Raw genomic sequence first — 19,836 nt, forward strand, 5'->3', positions numbered from 1 at the left:
CGAGAAAAACATGTTTCAATGTTCATTTGGGCTCCCGATTGTTGTTTTAAGACACACTTAAATAATTGTGAACCCGTTCTTTAAATACTCATCAGTGTGTATTCATCCCCAGTCAAAAATAATGCCCAATAAAAACACTATTTCATGCTGTTTGAGTAATGTTTGTTAAAAACTAGAGAGCCCAGCTGTTTAAATTATTGAAATTATTGAGCCTTTTTAAAGAATATAAGATTTCTGTAAGATTTACATCTTCATTGGAATCAATTGGTATTGTTAGTTTTAGTCTTTTCATAGGATTTATTGACAATGAGAAAAATATAGAATAACACCAGCCTTGTCCTTTAATCCTTTAGAGTTTTCATGTAGAGCTAAATCCGGATTAGCGAGACTTTTTGATGAGTCTAGGAAATTAGAGTATGGCTGATTCAGGAAATACCACATTGTGACCAGACCATTTTTTCAAAACGTTGGAAAACGTACACATTCATTTATCATTAAGGGATGGAACAATGCCAAATTAAGAGACTTAGTTGAGTATAAGTAACTCTTATGACTCTGGGACAACACAGCAGGTCCGTCACACTTTAGAATCTTATCAGGCCAGTGAACAGCTTTGGTTTTTCCAGAGCTGAGGAGATATTTCTGGTATGTAGGTTGATTCTGCCTGGGTGACTGCAGGTACCATGGTACTGCACCCTGAGATAACGCTTTCCTTGAAACCGTTTGAGTTGTGTTGCTATGATAACAGGTTATTTGGAAGTGTTGGAAGTTGGCATGCTGATAGTGTATGAACTTTATGAACTTCAGGTTCAGGATAGTAAAGGTAAGTTTAAGTGTGTGTGTAATGTGAGTGTGTGTGTGTTACTAACCCCTGTGGTGGAGGGGTGTGAGGGGACAGAGGAGACTGTAGTCTGCTGGGTGGCCACTGATGATGACCTCTGCTGCAGCTCCACAGTCTTAGCATGCTGGTAACCTGCAGATGGAGAAGAATACAAGAAACCACAGCTAAGTCACCGTCCTATTAAAGTTCACTGATACATATCATACAATACTCTGTATTTGTTGAGGTTTGTTGTAGAGATTCTGGATCGTTACCCATAGAGGAGGCACCAAAGCCATTGCTGTAGAGGGACAGGTGGTGGTCACCATCCTGAGACATCTCTGACTTTTCGTCAGCCATGCCGCTCAAAGCGCTGGTGGAGCGGGAGTGCTCCTTGCTGCGACGCTGAGCTTGAACTGTTTAAGTGTCGATATGAAAAGTTGCAGTTACAAATACAGTCTTGGTATAAGATGTAACATTTACATCATACTAGCCATGGCTGGTGCAAATCTGTTTTATTTAGCATTTATAAGCAATATATAATCCATAATAATCAAATATAATATAATCAATGTAATTGTGGAACACACCTTTATGTCTTAAAATATAGTTTTAGTTTGCCACACTCGGGTCAAAATATCTTATAAGCAAATCATATTCACCAGAATATGAACCAAATCAAACTCATTTATCCAAAAGATAACTAAAATAATGTCTGCTTCTTTAGAGCTATGATGTAATCCTTTTGAGTTTCTCAACTCACCTGACATCATGTGCAGACTCCTGGACTGGATGTTGTCCTCAGCAGGGTCGTAGTCAAACACAGAGCCAGGGTTTGTGCGCCACACGCGCAGATCTGAGAGCACAAAGTTAATTACAGGATCAGTCCAGTGATTACTAGCTCTGTGATTACAAGCTCAAATGTAATGAGGAACAAACTAGGACTAAATGCTTTTATGAAGTAAAAGCATCTACATGAGCAAGTGCCTCCAACAATCAGTGGTATTTTCATTAAGTTCTTTAAGAATTAAATCTGTGGTACGTGGTCACAATATAAGATTTGTGTACCAGTGATGGTCTCCTGGTCGTGCTCAATGGCGCGTCTCCTCTCCATCTCCACCACACGCCTCTGGATGCCACGGTAGCTGATGTCGCTGAAATCCTGTGTATTCTTCTTCACACGCTCTGTCACAGGGTCAGAGGTGGTGGGAGTGAAGCTGCCCTTGTTCTTCTCAAAGTCCTCGTGGTATCTCACCTGGAGAACACAGATCGTGTAAGTATAACCACAGTTTTTACAGGTAAGGACCACTACAGAAACAGAAACCCCTATGTCACTTTAAAGGGGCATGCCATCCATGTTTGGACTTTACTCGTTTGTTATTTCTGTGTTCAAGGACACTCAGTATTGATGGACATCAATACTGAGTGATGGACATCAATACTGAGTGAGTGAACCACTGAACTGTTTTGAAGCACAGAAATTAAGTGAATTTTTAAGCATGATTCAGGTTTATTGCAACTTGGGGCTTACGGTAAGTTCATAGCTTCAGTTATTGTAATGGTTAACATCGTTATTGGTTAACATTGATAAAAGTTTCAAGTTTTCAAGTTTCTTGCCAAAGTTGGTGTGGCAAGAAAACACAAGATGATGATCAGATGGGTTGTAAACAAGCCAGCTATTTAGCCAGATCATCTAAACAACATTATTTGGAGTGGAGTGCACCTCAAATGTCGGTAATGATCCTTCATTGGACACTTTGTGTGCCCACAACTATTGCAAATACGGTAAGTCATGGTATTCATGGTGAACTGTTATGGGTGTTTACAACAGACAGTTTGGGTAATAAGTTTACTGTTCGCCCTTGTTTTCTCTTTCAAATAAGTTTGACTAACCTGGGGCTTTATTTAAAACCTGTCTGATTGTCTGTTTGCTTTTGTTTTTTGCCCTTTCTGACTTAGTCTGACTTCTTTTTAGTGATGTCTGATGATTCCCAGATCTTAAGATTTAAGTTGGTGAGCACAATTGAATGATTACTGATAAGAATGATGGCCAAAGTACAAAAAAAGATTTAATTACATGTATGTTTTGTCAGCCAGATGATCCCCCAAACACCATCCTGCTCATGTAAATACTCCCCAGAGCACTGAATGTGTATTAATCCACGGCTGAAAATAGTCTCCAACAAATGCATTATTTACTCCTGTTTGTGTAATGTTTACTACAAAATACAGTGCCCAGCTGTTTTAGAAAATGACTGAGCCTTTTTAAAACTCAACCTCAGTACTTCTACAGTTGGAACTAATGGGCTCTGAGTGCCACAGGCAGGGTAGGAAAGTCAGAAAGTATTAAGATACAAACCAAGAAATTAACAAAACAAAAAACAACGAAGGCTTACTCCAGAAATGATGCGCTGGGTCTCCCTGACGCGCCTCATCTCAGGTGTGTCCAGGACGAAGGCGGCCTTGCCCTGGACCTGCTTACGGAAACTGTCCGAGTACAGGACCTGGTAGAAAGTTGGGAAAAGGTCGGTGGAGGAGCAGAGGACACACGGTGAGTATCTGAAACCTTTAAAATCTGAAGCCATCATAAAGTAGTCGTTAGCATCCACAGCACAAGGGGTGTGGCAGAGAGAAAACACACACGGCTGCTGACAGAAGGAGCTGGGGCATTATTGGGATACCAGACGAATGAATTAGCAGGGAGATATTTATTAAGAGGCTGAAATATTAAATAAAACAAGATTACGTCCCAATCTTCAGTGGGAGAACGGCAGGAGAACAAGATGAAGTGGAGTAGTTTTAACAACACAAGAGGTTAGCAGTGATGATGTACACAGACACACCACAGTTGGTGGTATTAAACACATTTAAAAGAGAGCGAAGTGGGGAGAATTAATACGATTAACTGGAGCCAGGGGACAAGTCAGTTAGAAAAGGGTTAACTTGGGGTAAAGGTAGAACATTTCTTCAGTAGAATATGTTCTATCAGTGGCTTTGAAGGTACCGAGCTAATGTTTTCTTGGTTCCTTTTGACCCGCTCCATCTCTGGAGTAAACACCACAGGAGTTCCCTTGGCTGAACTGTCCTTATACAACACCTACAGGACAGAAGCACAGTGCCCCAAGGGGCCAGTCAGACACTCTGAACCATATACAGATCACACATCTATAGGACTGCTTTCATAGACTTGAGTTAACTTCAAACTAAAGGATAAAGACAAGGTAGTTTTCAGTAAACTTACAAGGAAACATGATTAATTAATCTCATATGTGATATTTGTTAGATAAGGATATTTAAGCAGTGTCTGAGAAACTGGTCCTATAGTGTGATACATCCTGGCAGATCTTGTAGAACAGCCAGAATCACTTTTGTAGAAACAAACACACTTGTCACGCGTCAGCAGGATATTTAGCTTGTCATTCGCTGTGAAGTGGAAATTAACAGAGCAGCACGGAGCGGCCTTATGGGAAGGAAGCTGGGCTGCAGGTTAGAAAATACTTTATATAGGGGAGGGGTGGTGGGGTGGGGGAAGTCATCTTGTGGGGTTGATGATTGAGGATTAAAGATGATTGAAAGACTTAGAGCAGGAAAGAAAAAAAATGCGTGGAGGGAACTGAAGGCTGCATTAGGGTCAAAGTGGTGATGATGCAGGGCTGGAGCTCAGGAAACTGCAGTCTGTGCCTTGGATGAAGATGGATGACGTGAGCAAGAGGTGATGAGAGTGTGAGTTGATGGCAGGGGGGAGGGGGAGTAGCAAATGGGCATTACTGATGGGCACTACTGTCCACTCTCAACCGTTAGGAGCACACGTGGTTCGTTTGTGTTCCACTACCGAGCTGATGTGCCTCTGGGTTTCTTTGACCCGCTTCACCTCAGGGAGGTCTGGTATAGCTGTGCCTCCACCCAGAGAGTCCTTGTATTTTATCTACCCAACAGAAGGTTCCGTGCAGGAAAAATGGAGGAAAAAGTAAAGAGCAGGAGTCAATCAGAGACAATTGCAGAGAGACAGAAATACAACACAGCACAGCACAACCAACACAGAACATGGAATTAAACACACTTTTTTCCTGAGAAATGAAGAAGCACATTATGTTAGCGACGTAACACCCATCGGTGTTATCACTACGTGGTGGGTTTGATGTGGGAAGCATAACAGTTTGGACTACTAAAGGACTTGTGAAGGTTCAGGAGAGTTGTTATGCCAGCGTGTTGGAGGGAGATGAGAGTGAGGCAGAGTGGCGGATGGAGGCAAATGAATATACAGCACAGGAGGGTACAGGGTCACATTATGGAGTACCGTGCTAATATTTTGCTGATTGCGTTTAACTCTCTCCATCTCTGGGGTCTCTGATACTGATGTGCCTTGTCCCACGTCTTCTTTGTATTGAAGCTTTGAATGAGACAGCACAAAAAAGTCAAATATGGTGGTAACACACTCAAACGCTGATTAGTTTTCAATTTAGAAGGGAGGAAATGCTGAAAATAAATAAAAAATTCCATGGGGGTAAAAAATGTTAAAACTATTTATTTTAGGAAATATGGGGGGAAATTATGTTTTCATGAAAACACAAGTTCAAAATCAAATCATCAACCAACACAGGTAAAAAGGAGTGATTGATGAAACTTAGTTAGGATGGAGGTAAAATCAGGGCTGAAACACAGAAGCTAGAGATGTCTAGATTTCCAAGTAGGGAAAGTCAGAGGGCGTTTTGGGGAATGATTGTAAGGATCACTGCAGTTCTGTTTCTCTACCGAGCTGATATTCTTCTGGGTTTCTCGGACCCGCTTCACCTCAGGAAGATCTGGTATGGCTGTGCCTTGACTCAGAGAATCCTTGTATTGTATCTGCCCATTGCATAAGTTACACAGGTACAGAGTAAGACAGGGACAAACAAAAAGCACAGTATGTACTGTGGACACAGACATGTCCGACCATTCACACACAACAGCATACACATTAAACAAAGGATTATATTTATATAAATAATTGTTACGATACTGATTATCACATTTTATAGTGGTAGTTGAGTATGTTTATGCTCGTTCTGTGTTTAAAATGGATGATACTTCATTTAGTTCATGACTTCAGGGCTTAGATATGATGAATTATCATGACAGAGAAATCCCACAGAACCCTCAAAGGAAATATGGGGGGAAATTATCTTTTCATGGAAACATGAGTTCAAAATCAAATCATCAACCAACACAGGTAAAAAGGAGTGATTGATGAAACTTAGTTAGGATGGAGGTAAAATCAGGGCTGAAACACAGAAGCTAGAGATGTCTAGACTTCCAAGTAGGGAAAGTCAGAGGGCGTTTTGGGGAATGATTGTAAGGATCACTGCAGTTCTGTTTCTCTACCGAGCTGATATTCTTCTGGGTTTCTCGGACCCGCTTCACCTCAGGAAGATCTGGTATGGCTGTGCCTTGACTCAGAGAATCCTTGTATTGTATCTGCCCATTGCATAAGTTACACAGGTACAGAGTAAGACAGGGACAAACAAAAAGCACAGTATGTACTGTGGACACAGACATGTCCATCCATTCACACACAACAGCATACATATTGGAACAAAGGATTATATTTATATAAAATATTGTTATGGTAGTGATTATCACATTTTATAATGGTAGTTGAGTACTTTTATGCTTATTCTGTGTTCAAAATGGATGATACTTCATTTAGTTCATGACTTCAGGGCTTAGATATGATGAATTATCATGAGAGAGAAAATCCCACAGAACCCTCAAAGGAAATATGGGGGGAAATTATGTTTTACGTGGAAACGTGAGTTCAAAATCAAATCATCAACCAACACAGGTAAAAAGGAGTGATTGATGAAACTTAGTTAGGATGGAGGTAAAATCAGGGCTGAAACACAGAAGCTAGAGATGTCTAGACTTCCATGTAGGGAAAGTCAGAGGGCGTTTTGGGGAATGATTGTAAGGATCACTGCAGTTCTGTTTCTCTACCGAGCTGATATTCTTCTGGGTTTCTCGGACCCGCTTCACCTCTGGAAGATCTGGTATGGCTGTGCCTTGACTCAGAGAATCCTTGTATTGTATCTGCCCATTGCATAAGTTACACAGGTACAGAGTAAGACAGGGACAAACAAAAAGCACAGTATGTACTGTGGACACAGACATGTCCGATCATTCACACACAACAGCATACATATTAGAACAAAGGATTATATTTACAAAAAAATTGTTATGATACTGATTATCATCATTTTATAGTGGTAGTTGAGTATGTTTATGCTCGTTTTGTGTTCAAAATGGATGATACTTCATTTAGTTCAAGACTTCAGGGCTTAGATATGATGAATTATCATGAGAGAGAAATCCCACAGAACCCTCAAAGTCCCAATCGATGGTGAAGATGTTAACTTGTATGAACAATTATTATATTATATGGAGGAAACAAGGTCCATATACACTGTGGCTAAAAGTATGTGGACCAAAACATTGCACCCATATGTGATTGTTGATGACATTCTAAAACCATGGGCATTAATCTGCTGGCGTAGCAGCCTCCACTCTTCTAGGGATCTTTTCCACAACATTTTATAACCTGGCTGCAGGGATTTGCTCCCATTCAGCCACAAGAGCATCAGTGAGGTCATATTAGGCCATAAGGCCTGGCTACAGGTCATCAAAGGTGTTGTATGGGGTTGAGGTCAGGGCTCTCTGCAGGCCAGTCAAGTTCTTCCACACCAAACTGGGAAAACCATTTCTTTATGGACCTGGTTTTGTGCATGGGGACTTTGTCATGTTTGGGCCTTCCCCAAACGGTTGACACAAAGCTGAAAGAACAGTGTTCTCTAAAATGTTGTCTGCACTAAGGGGCCTAACCCAAACAATGAAAAACAGCCCCAAGTGTCCACAAACCTTTGGCCATATAGTGTATCATGCAAAAAAGCTTATCTTACTTGTTTCCACAAAGTAAAATCCATATAGTTGGTCAAAAATAAAATAAAGTAAATTAAAAAAACATTGATTGAAAATGGTTATCATTTGGACAATGATTACATGTCAAGAGAAGTTTGGTTATGTTCTCAGACACCACTGTACATAGGGAGGGAATATGGAGGGAAGGCTTATTCAGGAGGAGATGAAGGAGGGCAGGGTGACTCTGTGGAGTACCGTGCTAATGTTCTGCTGGTTGCGTTTAACTCTCTCCATCTCAGGGGTCTCAGGCAAAGCTGTTCCACCTCCCAAATCCTCTTTGTACTGAATCTTTACATGGATAAGGAATGAAAGCAGCAGCCAACAGTTAGCCTGATTTGATCTCTTGGATAATGAGAAATACTAGCTGCTTGATTTAATTTTAAAAATCACATAGAGTGAGACAAACATATAAACCAACATTTAAAAGAAAAAGTTTCATCTGGACACACACACAACAACATGGTACAGTGAACAAAGTATTTAACTACACACAAGCTCTGCACTAACATGTATAAAAATGCTAGAGAGAAAATAGTCAAGGGTTAGTGGCGTGAATTAAAATTCTGCATATATAACAAGGTTAAAAAGTATCTGGTCCAAAGAAATAAGGATGGCACATCAGGGCTTGTTAAAGATGAGGAAAAGAAGGTAAAGTCAAGAAAAAAAAACCCAACACGTGTTATTAGAATATGTTAAGAAAAAATATTTTGGAGTAGATACCAAGCTGAAATTCTTTGTATTTTCTTTAACACGAAGCATTTCAGGAGTGTCCTTTACAGCAGACACTTTGCCTTTTATGTTTTTAAGGTCAATCTGGTATTGAAGCTACAGAGAGAAAACACAAGTGCAGTTAAAATGCTTCACAATAATAAAGAAGTCAAAAAGAAGAGAAGGAAACACAAGAGAAACTACTTATTCAGAAGAACAAAAAACGGTGACAGTAGTTTCTTCTCAGGATGAGCATGAAAAATATTTTCATCTATGTCCCTGAATAAAACATACGAATGTGAACATCAAACACTTAATTTACAACTGGATTCAATCAGATTAGCGAACACCATACAAAAGACATTCCACTAACAGTACACGAGATAAAGTATTTAAGATAATACTTTACAGTAGACATGGAGACATACACAGAACTACCAGACGCTGGCACTGAGCATAACCTTTGACCTGAAGAACCACTGACCTCTTACTGTTGGTCCTACAATGATCAAAGACATGCTGGTCCAGTAAGAACCAGCATAATCTATCGTTCCCATTTTCTACTTACAGTGCTGAAGTTCTTCTGGTTCTCACGGACTCTCTGCATCTCTGGAGTGTCCAGAACCGGCACATAGTGAGACATGGTCTTCTCAGCCTCCTCTTTGTACTTTTTCTGTTGGCCAAAAACAAAATCAGCAGGGATTTATAATTCAAATTGAGTTTTAGATTGAAATACTACTGTGGTACGCGTAATTGGTTCATTACAATAATCTACCTGGCTGACAATGTTCTTCATCTGCTGAGCATGGAGGATGTCCGGAGTGTCAATGACAGTTGTGTAGCTGGATCTGTCCATCTCAGCGGTCTGCTTGTACTTAGCCTAAGGAACAAAAAGTTGTCAGTCAGCACACATTAGTGGGAATATGAATCATTCACAGCTCAGAAGAAATGATATGAAACACAGTAAGATTCAGACCTGACTGAGGATGTCAGTAGCATTCCTCGCCCTCATGAAGTCTGGGGTGTCCGTAGCCAAAGCCAACATTCCCTTGCCCTTTATCTCCTGCTCCAGTGATTTCTTGTACTCTCTCTGTAAATGTGACAGGTTACAAAGTGTGACATAAAAGTACTATATTTGCTACAAGCTGAAATGACTAGCAGATCACTTTAAACAAAAGGATTTCTACTCATTCGTACAGAGAAGGGCTGCAAAACCACAACACCTAGGGGAATAGTGAAGGTTAGCAGAAATTAGGGAGAATAGGGGAATTAAGGACAGCATTTTGTGTGTGAAGCTCCATTCAAAACTGAAGAATAAAACAGCAGTTGTTAAAGCTGGACTTTTGCCTCCCCCTTCTGGCAGTGAGAGTAATTACAAAAACACTGTGGACATGTGCTTATGTCATAGGCTCCATAGCGTACTCCGTAACTTTAAAAACAATTTTTAAAGGATAAATTGTTTTGAGCTTCACAACCCCCACTAAATGACTCATTTTACTATCAGAATTTGACCCATTCAGTTCAATAACATTTGGAAAGTCTAGAAGAGCCACACGATTAAAATTATTTTATCCCCCTTCAAGTTAGCAGAGAGCTAAAAGGAAGTTAGCCAGCTCAGCCGGCGGAAGTCTCTAGTGTGCATGCTCTGCTCATAGAGCATGTGCAGTATTTATTCATCTGGCCAGCGCAGGAATGTTAAACCCGACACCAGAGTAAAAACTCCATATACTGTGAAATACAGAGAGATTTATCTGGTGGTGATGGGATTAATCAGCACTGTGCAAACTCATTCAGCAAGAGCTTGAATGTAACGGACGTTCATTTATTTGTAAAAGTTCCGCACTGCAGGTTTAAGGACAGTGTGTTAAGGCATAATTAATAATTTTCAAATTTCAGTAACCCCAGTTTATTTATGAAGAAACTCTCAACTGTTTTATAGTGCTACCACTATCTTGCTTGCTGATAGAAATGCAAAAAATCAGTCTAAAAAGCATCCAGAGCATATCCTAGCCAAACAACAACAACAACAAAAAAGTTCAAATTATCAGAAGTCAGCTTTTTGTACACAGTTTTGAAGCTACCAGGTCCCTTGCTTTAGCACATTATTGTTAATGTCTTGTATTGCCATACAAGACATCAACAATAAATTAATTGCTGTAATGTAAATTAGTAAACTATAAACTAAAGTCACTGTGTTGGGGGGCAAAATCCCAGAGAAATAAAATATTACACGTCAAATCACGATATTAAAAACTAAAATTAAATATTATTTTGGTACTTTTCTGGAATGTTTATCACACAAAAGAGAAAAGATGAGACAAAGTCATAGGAAAATCAAAATAGGGTTTAGATTTGATAGAACCCATAGACAGGAGAGCATTTAAACGTTAGTGATGTCATCAAGCAGGGACGAGGCTTCAAACCCAGCAGTCACCCCTTTTAGTGTGATGATGAAGCTTAGTTAAGGGGATAGGATTCAGCAGATGATGCACCAAGAGCAGGATTGTGGGAAGGCACTCAGATGAGAGTGTGACGTCGCTCTCGTCACCCCTCAGTCAGTCATACCTCACACAGGATTTGAGTGGCATTCCTTGCTCTCAAAAGCTCCGGAGTTTCCTCCAGCACAGTTAGCCCTTTACCCTTCACTCCCTCCTCTAGATCCCTCCTGTATTCTCTCTACAGGTCGGAAGAAGAACAGAGAGACTACAGAGAAGGGCACACAGGCAGGCAAGGCCAAGACATACAGACAGACAGTACAGTAGGCAAGCTCTGCTGCTTGCTCTCTAAGCTCAAAGTCACCAGGCCTTCCAAAAACTCATTCAAGCAGTGAATCTCTGATTCAGATTCAGAGATTCAGCATAGAGTTTCATAATTAAAAACACAAAGATTGACGCAATCAATCACTTTTTTACAGAGAGAGAGAGGAGACGCCAGTGACTTTGGCAAGAATCCTGATAAAAGACAAGGTGAACTAAATTTTATCAGATAGACCATAGAAAACAAAAAACAACAACAAAACAATTCAAGTCAGCATTTCACCATAAAAACATTGCGGCAAAAACAGGAAACAACTGCATGCAGGCTGATTTTTACATAAAGCTGTTGTTGTATTTTACTAGATGAAAGGTTTATTGTGAAGTGAAAGAGATGTGAACTACTCTACTACAGTATAAATCACGCAATGGACAGAAAGAAGGGAGATGGATGAATCTTGCAACATTAATAGTTTAGGACTGTGCAGTGACTCATGCAAACAAACTAAAGCTAAACTACATGGGGGCACCTTCAAAAAGTCAAAAGGGAACACTTGAGAGGTTAAAAAAAAGGTGGTGACAGAAAAAAGGGACGGTGGTTGTGATGTAGTCTTAGTATGATTATAAAGCATGGGTGAGGTAGGGGAAGTTGTCGGGGATAAATTATCCTTTAGTTACCTCGCTGGCTATTTTGGTGGCGTGTCTGACATGTATCATGGCAGGGGTGACCTCCAAGCCTGAGAGGTTCGTGCCCCTCATGTACTCCTCAAAGTCCTTCTTATAGTCTTTCTATTGGCCGCAAAGACAAGACAGGGAACAGACAGAGCTCAGATAACCACATGCAAGCAGTGCTTGTTCAAAATGCAGTTATATCATTACCTCATTTGCGCCGTTCTGCGTAAAATGTGACACCCATTTCTGGATCTGCAGTCTCCATATGTGTGTGTGTGTGTGTGTTTGAGTTAATGTGTGTCTGTGAGAAAGCAACTCTAATGTATGGAGCCTGGAGTGAGCCACCAGAAGAATTATAGACTTTTATTTAATTATTCATAAATTGATTAATAAAAAAGTAAATTAATTAGATCTGCATTTACATCATTTATAAAATCAAAGTAAAAGACAGAAACAAAAATATGAAGATCATTAAATTTGCCAATTAAATAATTATATTTCTTTCATCTGTCTTTAAATGACTAATTGAATTTAAGAATGGAATTGCAAAATATATTTGAAAAATCTATTTTAAGACTTAAATTTGATTTCATTTCATTTACTAATGTGTTGGCCTATCATATTCCATCTCACTTTAATTTATCAGCTAGCCAATCAGAGCTGTGAGTTGGATTTCATTAAGTATTTATGAGGCACACTTCTTTATACTAAAGTAAAAACTCTAAATGTTAAAACAGTTCATTGTGAGATGGAATATGGCAGACACTTCAGTAAATGAAATAACAAAGAGCAATGTTTGAAAGCTTCTAATTTGCGAGTCCATTTTGAAATTCATTTAAAGAAATAGAATTATTACTGGGCAAATTTGATGATCTTTTTTTGTTTGAGGTTATTATTGCACCGTTAAAATGTATATGTAATTAATCAATTTATAATAGCTTTTTAAAAATTGTATTAATTTATGAATTCATTATAATTAAACATAGGCTCCATAAAATGTTTACAGCCTGTGACAAAAATGTACTTTACCTTCGTCATCTCTTCATCATCAGAGGAAGATCTGAACTTATAGTATATACAGTATTAGGCACCAACAATACACAATGCACTGGGTAAGTTCAACTTTAACACATTTTACACTGCCTTCTCCCAGTGTGGAGGGTACGATTACAGCTAGTTAAATAGTAGAAACTGGTGAAGGACTAACAATAGGAGTGACGATTTATTGTGATTTAAATTCCAGGATATTATAATTAATATACTGCTGAAATACGACCCTGATGTAATAAACTGGCATTGAAGGCACTGTAAAAGGTTTTTCCATACTCAAGAAACATACTGTAAGTCTAATATAAACGACAGCTGGACATCCAACAAGCTGAAGCATATCGATATATAACCAGAGGCAGTACATTACAGGTTAATATATAAGCAGGCACTGAGAAATCCTCAAAGAGAGGCCTGTGAAGACAAGCTGTGAGCAGATTAAACACAGAGGTGACAGACAGGATGTTTACCTGGCTTTGCATGTGCTGAGCCTCCTTAGCAGTCACATATGTGGGAGTCTCAAAGTCCAGCATGGGCTTGCCCTTCTCCCTCTCATACTTCTCCTTGTACTTCACCTGGAACAGCCCACACACATGTCAAATGCAATGTCAGCTGCTTTCACTGGACAGTTTACATATACCAATAATAGTGATTGTGCCGATACCCTTAAATACTAGGGCTGCCACTAGCAACTATTTTCATTACTGGTTAATCTGTTCATTATTTTTTCCAATTATTCAACATTTAGTGTATAAACTGTTAGAAAATATTGAAAATGCTGATATTTTTACTATTCATTTTTGTAAAATTCTGCCTGTAAATTCTTTAAATGTATTTTAAGAGGTAGTTTGTGGTTCAAAGCAGTTGGTTAATTTTTTAATGTTTTTGTGGCCCATGTAAAAGTTGTAAAACAACCCAATCGTATGTTGTGACACTTAAGATTTTAAGTGTACCCTATAGTCCCCAACTGAAATGTTTAACAAATGCAACACTACTTTTCTATAACTACAGGAAGCAGATAATGGTAATGATGTGGAGAACTGAGAAGCAGATATCACATACACACGTGTTTGACAAGAAAGATGAAATCCACAGCAGTTTTTCTGGGTTGGTGGGGGTGGGTGCAGTTATCATTGACCCCCAGAGTCTGTACAACTTACGTTGCTCTGAAGTTCAGAAGCCTCCTTGAGATGAAGCTGTTCTGGTGTGTCAGGAATCATATGGTAGTGACCCTTACTCTCCTCAAATTTCTTCTTGTAGCAGTACTACAGGGGAATTCCCAGTCAAGTAAAACAGCTCAGTACAAAAAACAAGAAGAAGAGTGCATGTCTGGAGTTTACTCCCAACATTACACAGCACAAAAAATATTCTTATATTTTATGACAGAAACAAAAACAATAACTTTCATAACTGTGAAAACAGTTCTTGCGATGTCAAATAATATGACATGCTTGCAAAACGATGGATGAAAATTTTAAATGATGGTTAAACTTTACATTAAAATGGTTTAACACCATGGAGAAGCAGGGAGTTTTGTGTTAAGTGATCATTAATAAAAACTAGCTGTATATGAACTATGGGATAAAAAAAATTAAGAGAAAAAAAAAGAAATGTAGGAGAATGAACTTATAGAAGGTAGTAGTAGGGGAAGGTCAAAGGTCAAGGGTGAGAAGGGTAAGGATCACTACCAGATGAGGTCACAGAGAAATGGATGTATGGATGAAGGAACTTAGTGCACAAATCCACAACATGACTAATGGACCACAGCATGTTGATGTTACTGAAGTATGTGGGTGACAGAAACGCTGCAGTCAGACACATTTCAATGCGCCACGGCGGGCGCACTGAAACTGAACTGACTCCCAGCAGCTTCCTGGATGGGAATGTGAGAGGGTTAAAGGGTGATGATATCTTACGTCGCTGGACAATTTGCTGGTGCTCAGGCTGTGCTGCATGGAAAGAGACTCAGCCATGTCGGTCACAGGCTTGTGGATCTTCTTCAGATCCCCTTTGTACTTCACCTGCGGGTAGTGTTAGCAGATGTAAACATAATAATAAATGAACATTTCTCACAGTTGAGTGGTGTTTGTATTTGAAATGGTGATTTCCTCAGATTAATAATGAGGTCTTATGACATATGTGTATATAAATCCTTGCTACCTGAAAAAAGCTTTATTTAGATTTGTGGAATTGCCATTAATAAATGGTTAGACCTGCATGCAGACATAAAAATACATCTATGAATTTGTCCCATTGTGGGTAAATAGAAAAAAGTCCATGAGGCCATCTTTAATGTTAGGTATAATGTTTGTAGGGATTATATGACATGATGCAGTTATGTGAGCACCTACCTCACTAGCCAGATCATTGGCATCCTTCAAAGTCTTGTAAATCTTACTCTCCTTCAGGTCATATTGTGGCCTCTTTCCTTTCATCTCCTTATCAAACTTCTCCTTGTACTTCACCTTTTGGGGTGGGATATACAGTATGTGAGAATTAGTGTAAGTGGTAACTTTTTGGGACCAGTGGGAAATGTAGACGCCATCACAGAAACATTTAAAGGACAACATAATGCTTTGTTATAGTGTATAAAAAGGGATAAGTAACTCATATTCTATATACTATGTAGTTTTATGTAAAAACTTTTGGACTTGGGTACTGTATGCTTCTCTATATTAACACACAACTTTAGTTTGTATCCCTTGTTATACAAGAAAAAAAATAACTGTAGTCAAACTGTGTATCTTTCAAAAGTGATTGATTTTCCCATGCACCAATTCAATCCCCATTTTCATTCAACAATCTTGACAGTAATTAGTCTTAGAGGGCAGGAAGGTGTCAAAAGAGATGTTTACATCTGCAGTTTGGTTCCAGGCTTGAGAAGAAAATCATATTTTCATTTTTTATTCCTAGTCATCCTACCTGTCATGCCACCCAACATGTAAACATGAGGATTTATGGACTGACAGATAACTCGTTGGACAGTTCTGGTGTACAGTCATACTGTCTCTCTGTATCATCAGCACTCTACAGACCTGTAGGGTAAAATTTTAAAAAATGTGTTCCAGAGCTAACAGAACATAAATGACCACTTCCAAGAGTTTGCTTGGAAGTGGTTGCCAGGCAACCAGGATGCATCTCAATTGATACTCAAGACCACTTTAGATTGGATTTCATCTCCCTGCTTGCGTCTGGTTTTATATGTGTTTTATATGTAGCATGCAGTGCTGACTAGTGTTTTGAGTGATCAAATCCAACTGTGTTCTGAATGTATTTTGGGTGCATTCACATCTTTGTTCAGAGCTTCCCACTGATCACCCAAGATGCATTCTAGTGCCGAGTGTAAACAGGGCCAATATAGCATCCTATGATCTACATAAACACAACATGGACTTCATATACTGTATAATAAACTATGGAAGAATTAGGGCAGTAGGATTGTGATCCTGTTTCAAAGGGAGCTTGGGCTGTTCTGTCAAGTCGACCAGCTTTAGAGAGAAAGTGAGACAAAGCAATATCCTTAAACATTGTCTTAGAAAACACATGTGTAAATCCAGCAGCAATAATGAATTAATCTGTATTGTTCATTTTAAAAACTTGTAAAGTCTGCCATCATTTCAGAAGGCCTACACTGCCCTCTAGTCTTCGGAATTGAAAATGAAGAAATTCAGCATAGTTGACTGCTGGATATACACACGAGTTAGGATAGAATTGTGCACAAAGGAGAAAGATCATTACATTCAAGCATTCAGAGACAGACACAATGACTGAGTGATTCAAAAGGAAATGAGTAGAAAATGAGTAACAAAAATATGATCCATTAACATATAAGGCAATAATGCAACTAATGCAGTAATGCAGTGCTTGTCTATGCTCAGCAGTGAAGCAGAGCTTGTCAGGGAAACAAAAGAGCAGAGGATGCACATAATGCTAAGCTGCATGTTTGCAAGCAAAATCAAAATAACTTTATGGGATTTGAAGATTCAAATGAGATCAAAAACCTTTTCCAAAAAACTTCTTGTAGTGCGTGGCAAAGGCACAGTGAACCCCACAGTAAAATCCAGAATCAGTCAATCAATAAATAGATGAGAAGGGCACAGAAAGACAGAAGAGACAAACATATAGTAGGAGCCCTTTGGTTTCAGGGCATTAACCTCCTTACATTACTAGTCACGGCACTCATTTTCTTAATGTGACGCATCTGGGGGGTATCATAGGAAGCAGCTCCATGGAGGGAGGGCTTGGCCTCCACCTACAAAGCGCATTGAGATGGAGGGATGAGAACACAAAGACTAGGACATTATGGAAGGAGAGAGGAGAGGAAAGCAATGAGGAATAGGAGAGTAAAGAATAGAAGGATGGAGAGAGGAGAAGCAAGGTAGACAGTAAGGAGGAATTAGGAAGACAGGTTGAAGGAAAGGGTGAAGAAGGAACATGTACAATGTTGTGATATGGGCAGTTAATAAGCATGTAAATCTACTTTCATGGACTCACAATGACAGAGTAAGACATAGATCGTAATGCAGGCTGGCAGAGAAAGCGCTATGGAAGAGCTGCTAGTTTTATAGTTAGGCCTACAGTTCTGCTGCTAAGCATCTACTACAGCAATACTAGTCTGCATGTATTATTAGCTCAAGAAAGCTGATCTGACAATAACACCCAGAGAGTGGAATTTGCTGAACTGAACTTTACTGGGGTAATATGACTTCCACTGACTGACGCCAACCTTCTTGACTGTGAAATAAAGAGTGGAAACATCTCAACGATGGTCACTGTAAAAAAAAAAACAGTGGGAAAGCAGCAGGAATAGCCTGGAGCTTCACAGGACAGATGGTTGATTTGGTTTGTATACCTGGCTGGTCAGCTTGGACACCTCAGTGGCCAGTGCGATGTCTGGGCGGTGGGCCAGAGAACCTCCACGCCTGGCCTCCTCACGGGCCTTGTTACGGTAGCCAATCTGATGGAGACAAAACCAAACAAGAATCAGTGGACCATGTACAAACTACAGTGATGGGTATGTGGTCCTAAGTGTTTTTTATGTTACATCTTTGATGCCAAGCCATCATTGTCATGATGTATGTGCACTGCATTTCCCAGAGATCACTTTTCCATCATACAGTGTGTGCCATACAATCATTTATCAACTATTTTCTTTCTTTTGTTCATACTATATTACTGTATTGTGTAACAGCCATTCACGCTTCTTATTTGCCATTCTTTTATTAATAGGCCTAAATACTGGCAGAGCAGAGAGACATTATATATGATTAAGGTGTGTCTACATCTATTTCTGGCTAACTGTGAGAGAGAAAAACAGGCTTGTACACAGTGAGATTTGTAAAAACAGAAACATGTGCACACACTGGTTAATACTTCTGATGCAAATAAGGCGTATGCTAATTTCTGCCTTTGTGTGGACACTTTTAAGTCTTTAACCCTGACAGTGTTTTTATGCATCTGCTTTATTATTACATCGCTGATGAGTCTGGCAGCCTGGGTAGCCTTCTTGATGTCAGGTCGGTCCACCACAGTAGTGTAGTGCAAGTTGGCTTTGGCATCCTTCTTGTAGGCAACCTGTAGGGTTGGGTAGAAGAGTAGAAGGGATATACACATGGTAAAAGAAGTAAGAGAAGCTGTGAAAATAGTGTAGGAGCCAAAACACTTAACTTAGCACATAATATTGCCAGTAAAAATGATATGAATTATCCCAGCATGGAGACTGTAAGCCGAGGGAATTGACAAAATCGTCAATAAAGTGTTATTTTTGCATAGCCGTAGATATAACTCACGCTGCTCTGGTTTTTGGCCACCTCCATGGCATGCTTAACATCAGGTGGAGTAGTCATGAGGTTATACACTGACTTGCCCTTCTCCTTCTCAAACTTCGCTTTGTACAATTTCTGTAAAAAGAGACAAGAAAGTTAGGGGCCAGCCTCAGAAAAAAAATGTTGAGGATTATGAGTCTGAGTTCTAAAATAAATGTGAGACAACTGTACCCCGCTGACAAGCTTGTTGATCTCCTTGCTGTGGGCAGTATCGCGAGTCTCGGACAGGGTGGTGAATGAGCCAGACTGCATTTCCTTCTTACTGGCCTCCTTGTATTTGCTCTGAGGAAGAATTTGAAGAACTTATAACACATACATTGTTATAGTCATAAAAAACTGTGTTTTGTGTAATATATATCATTATAAAATATGTGTACAAGGGTACAAAAACAGGTTGATTTTCTACTGAATGGTTCTTACTTCTGACACCAGAGTGCGCACAGCCTTAGAATGGAGGATTTGAGGAGTGTCCAGAACGGGCACGTAGTGGCCCTTTGACTTTTCATACTTCGCTTTATACTTCACCTGGAGAGTAAAAATGGATAACGTTTAAATAGGAATAAAGTATTAGTTGGGTTTACAACATGTCAAGTTCTGAAGTGTAGTATAGTCATAGAGTTGGTAATAAAGTAGGGGATAAACTTACATCACTGGCCATTTCAGCATTCTTCTTAGCCAGGACGGTTAACTTGTCATCAACCACCGGTATCACACAGCCCTTCATCATCTCCTTGTCATACTTGTACTCAACCTGTGGGTGAGACAATAGGAGAAACATTAGAAAAACACTGTTGCATGTTGTCATGTGACCAAAGTCATACACATACTATAAAGAAAAAGCACCAACTCACATCACTCTGTTGCAAAGTGTTCCTTGCAGCATTGACAAAGTCGGGTCTGTCTGCTGTCCAGATCCACTTGTTCTTAGTGGCTTCATACTTCTTCCTGTAGTTGAGCTAATATAGGGAAAAAAACAAATATTTTATCAAGATTTTCAATTTTTTTTCTAGCTAAGCAGTTTAAATTTCTTATTACGACATTTATTTGGCACCACTGACAA

The 19,836-nt window shown here is 39.4% G+C and overlaps 1 protein-coding gene across 11 annotated transcripts in view; it reads right to left on the reverse strand.

Moving 5' to 3' along the window:
- Positions 1-19,836, reverse strand: part of neb (nebulin) — a 66,019-nt gene that overhangs the window by 1,641 nt on the left and 44,542 nt on the right. The window contains exons 112-140 of one of the 11 annotated variants that reach the window (XM_067604414.1): positions 19,628-19,732; positions 19,423-19,527; positions 19,197-19,301; positions 18,948-19,058; positions 18,741-18,851; positions 18,424-18,525; positions 17,804-17,908; positions 15,303-15,416; positions 14,868-14,972; positions 14,112-14,216; positions 13,422-13,526; positions 11,911-12,021; positions 11,045-11,155; positions 9,456-9,569; positions 9,255-9,359; positions 9,048-9,152; positions 8,492-8,596; positions 7,967-8,059; positions 6,794-6,886; positions 6,182-6,274; positions 5,573-5,665; positions 5,118-5,210; positions 4,653-4,745; positions 3,825-3,917; positions 3,217-3,324; positions 1,889-2,075; positions 1,584-1,676; positions 1,096-1,236; positions 870-973 (exon numbers count right to left, since the gene is read on the reverse strand). In XM_067604414.1, coding sequence (XP_067460515.1) covers positions 870-973; positions 1,096-1,236; positions 1,584-1,676; positions 1,889-2,075; positions 3,217-3,324; positions 3,825-3,917; positions 4,653-4,745; positions 5,118-5,210; positions 5,573-5,665; positions 6,182-6,274; positions 6,794-6,886; positions 7,967-8,059; positions 8,492-8,596; positions 9,048-9,152; positions 9,255-9,359; positions 9,456-9,569; positions 11,045-11,155; positions 11,911-12,021; positions 13,422-13,526; positions 14,112-14,216; positions 14,868-14,972; positions 15,303-15,416; positions 17,804-17,908; positions 18,424-18,525; positions 18,741-18,851; positions 18,948-19,058; positions 19,197-19,301; positions 19,423-19,527; positions 19,628-19,732 — 3,108 coding nt within the window. Of the gene's footprint in view, positions 1-869; positions 974-1,095; positions 1,237-1,583; positions 1,677-1,888; positions 2,076-3,216; positions 3,325-3,824; positions 3,918-4,652; positions 4,746-5,117; positions 5,211-5,572; positions 5,666-5,780; positions 6,887-7,966; positions 8,060-8,491; positions 8,597-9,047; positions 9,153-9,254; positions 9,360-9,455; positions 9,570-11,044; positions 11,156-11,910; positions 12,022-13,421; positions 13,527-14,111; positions 14,217-14,867; positions 14,973-15,302; positions 15,417-17,113; positions 17,204-17,803; positions 17,909-18,423; positions 18,526-18,740; positions 18,852-18,947; positions 19,059-19,196; positions 19,302-19,422; positions 19,528-19,627; positions 19,733-19,836 lie in introns of those variants that run through there. The other 10 variants (XM_067604403.1, XM_067604404.1, XM_067604406.1 and 7 more) reach the window with 10 other exon arrangements.

The sequence above is a fragment of the Thunnus thynnus genome, chromosome 11 (assembly GCF_963924715.1).
Source record: "Thunnus thynnus chromosome 11, fThuThy2.1, whole genome shotgun sequence".
NCBI lineage: Eukaryota > Metazoa > Chordata > Actinopteri > Scombriformes > Scombridae > Thunnus > Thunnus thynnus.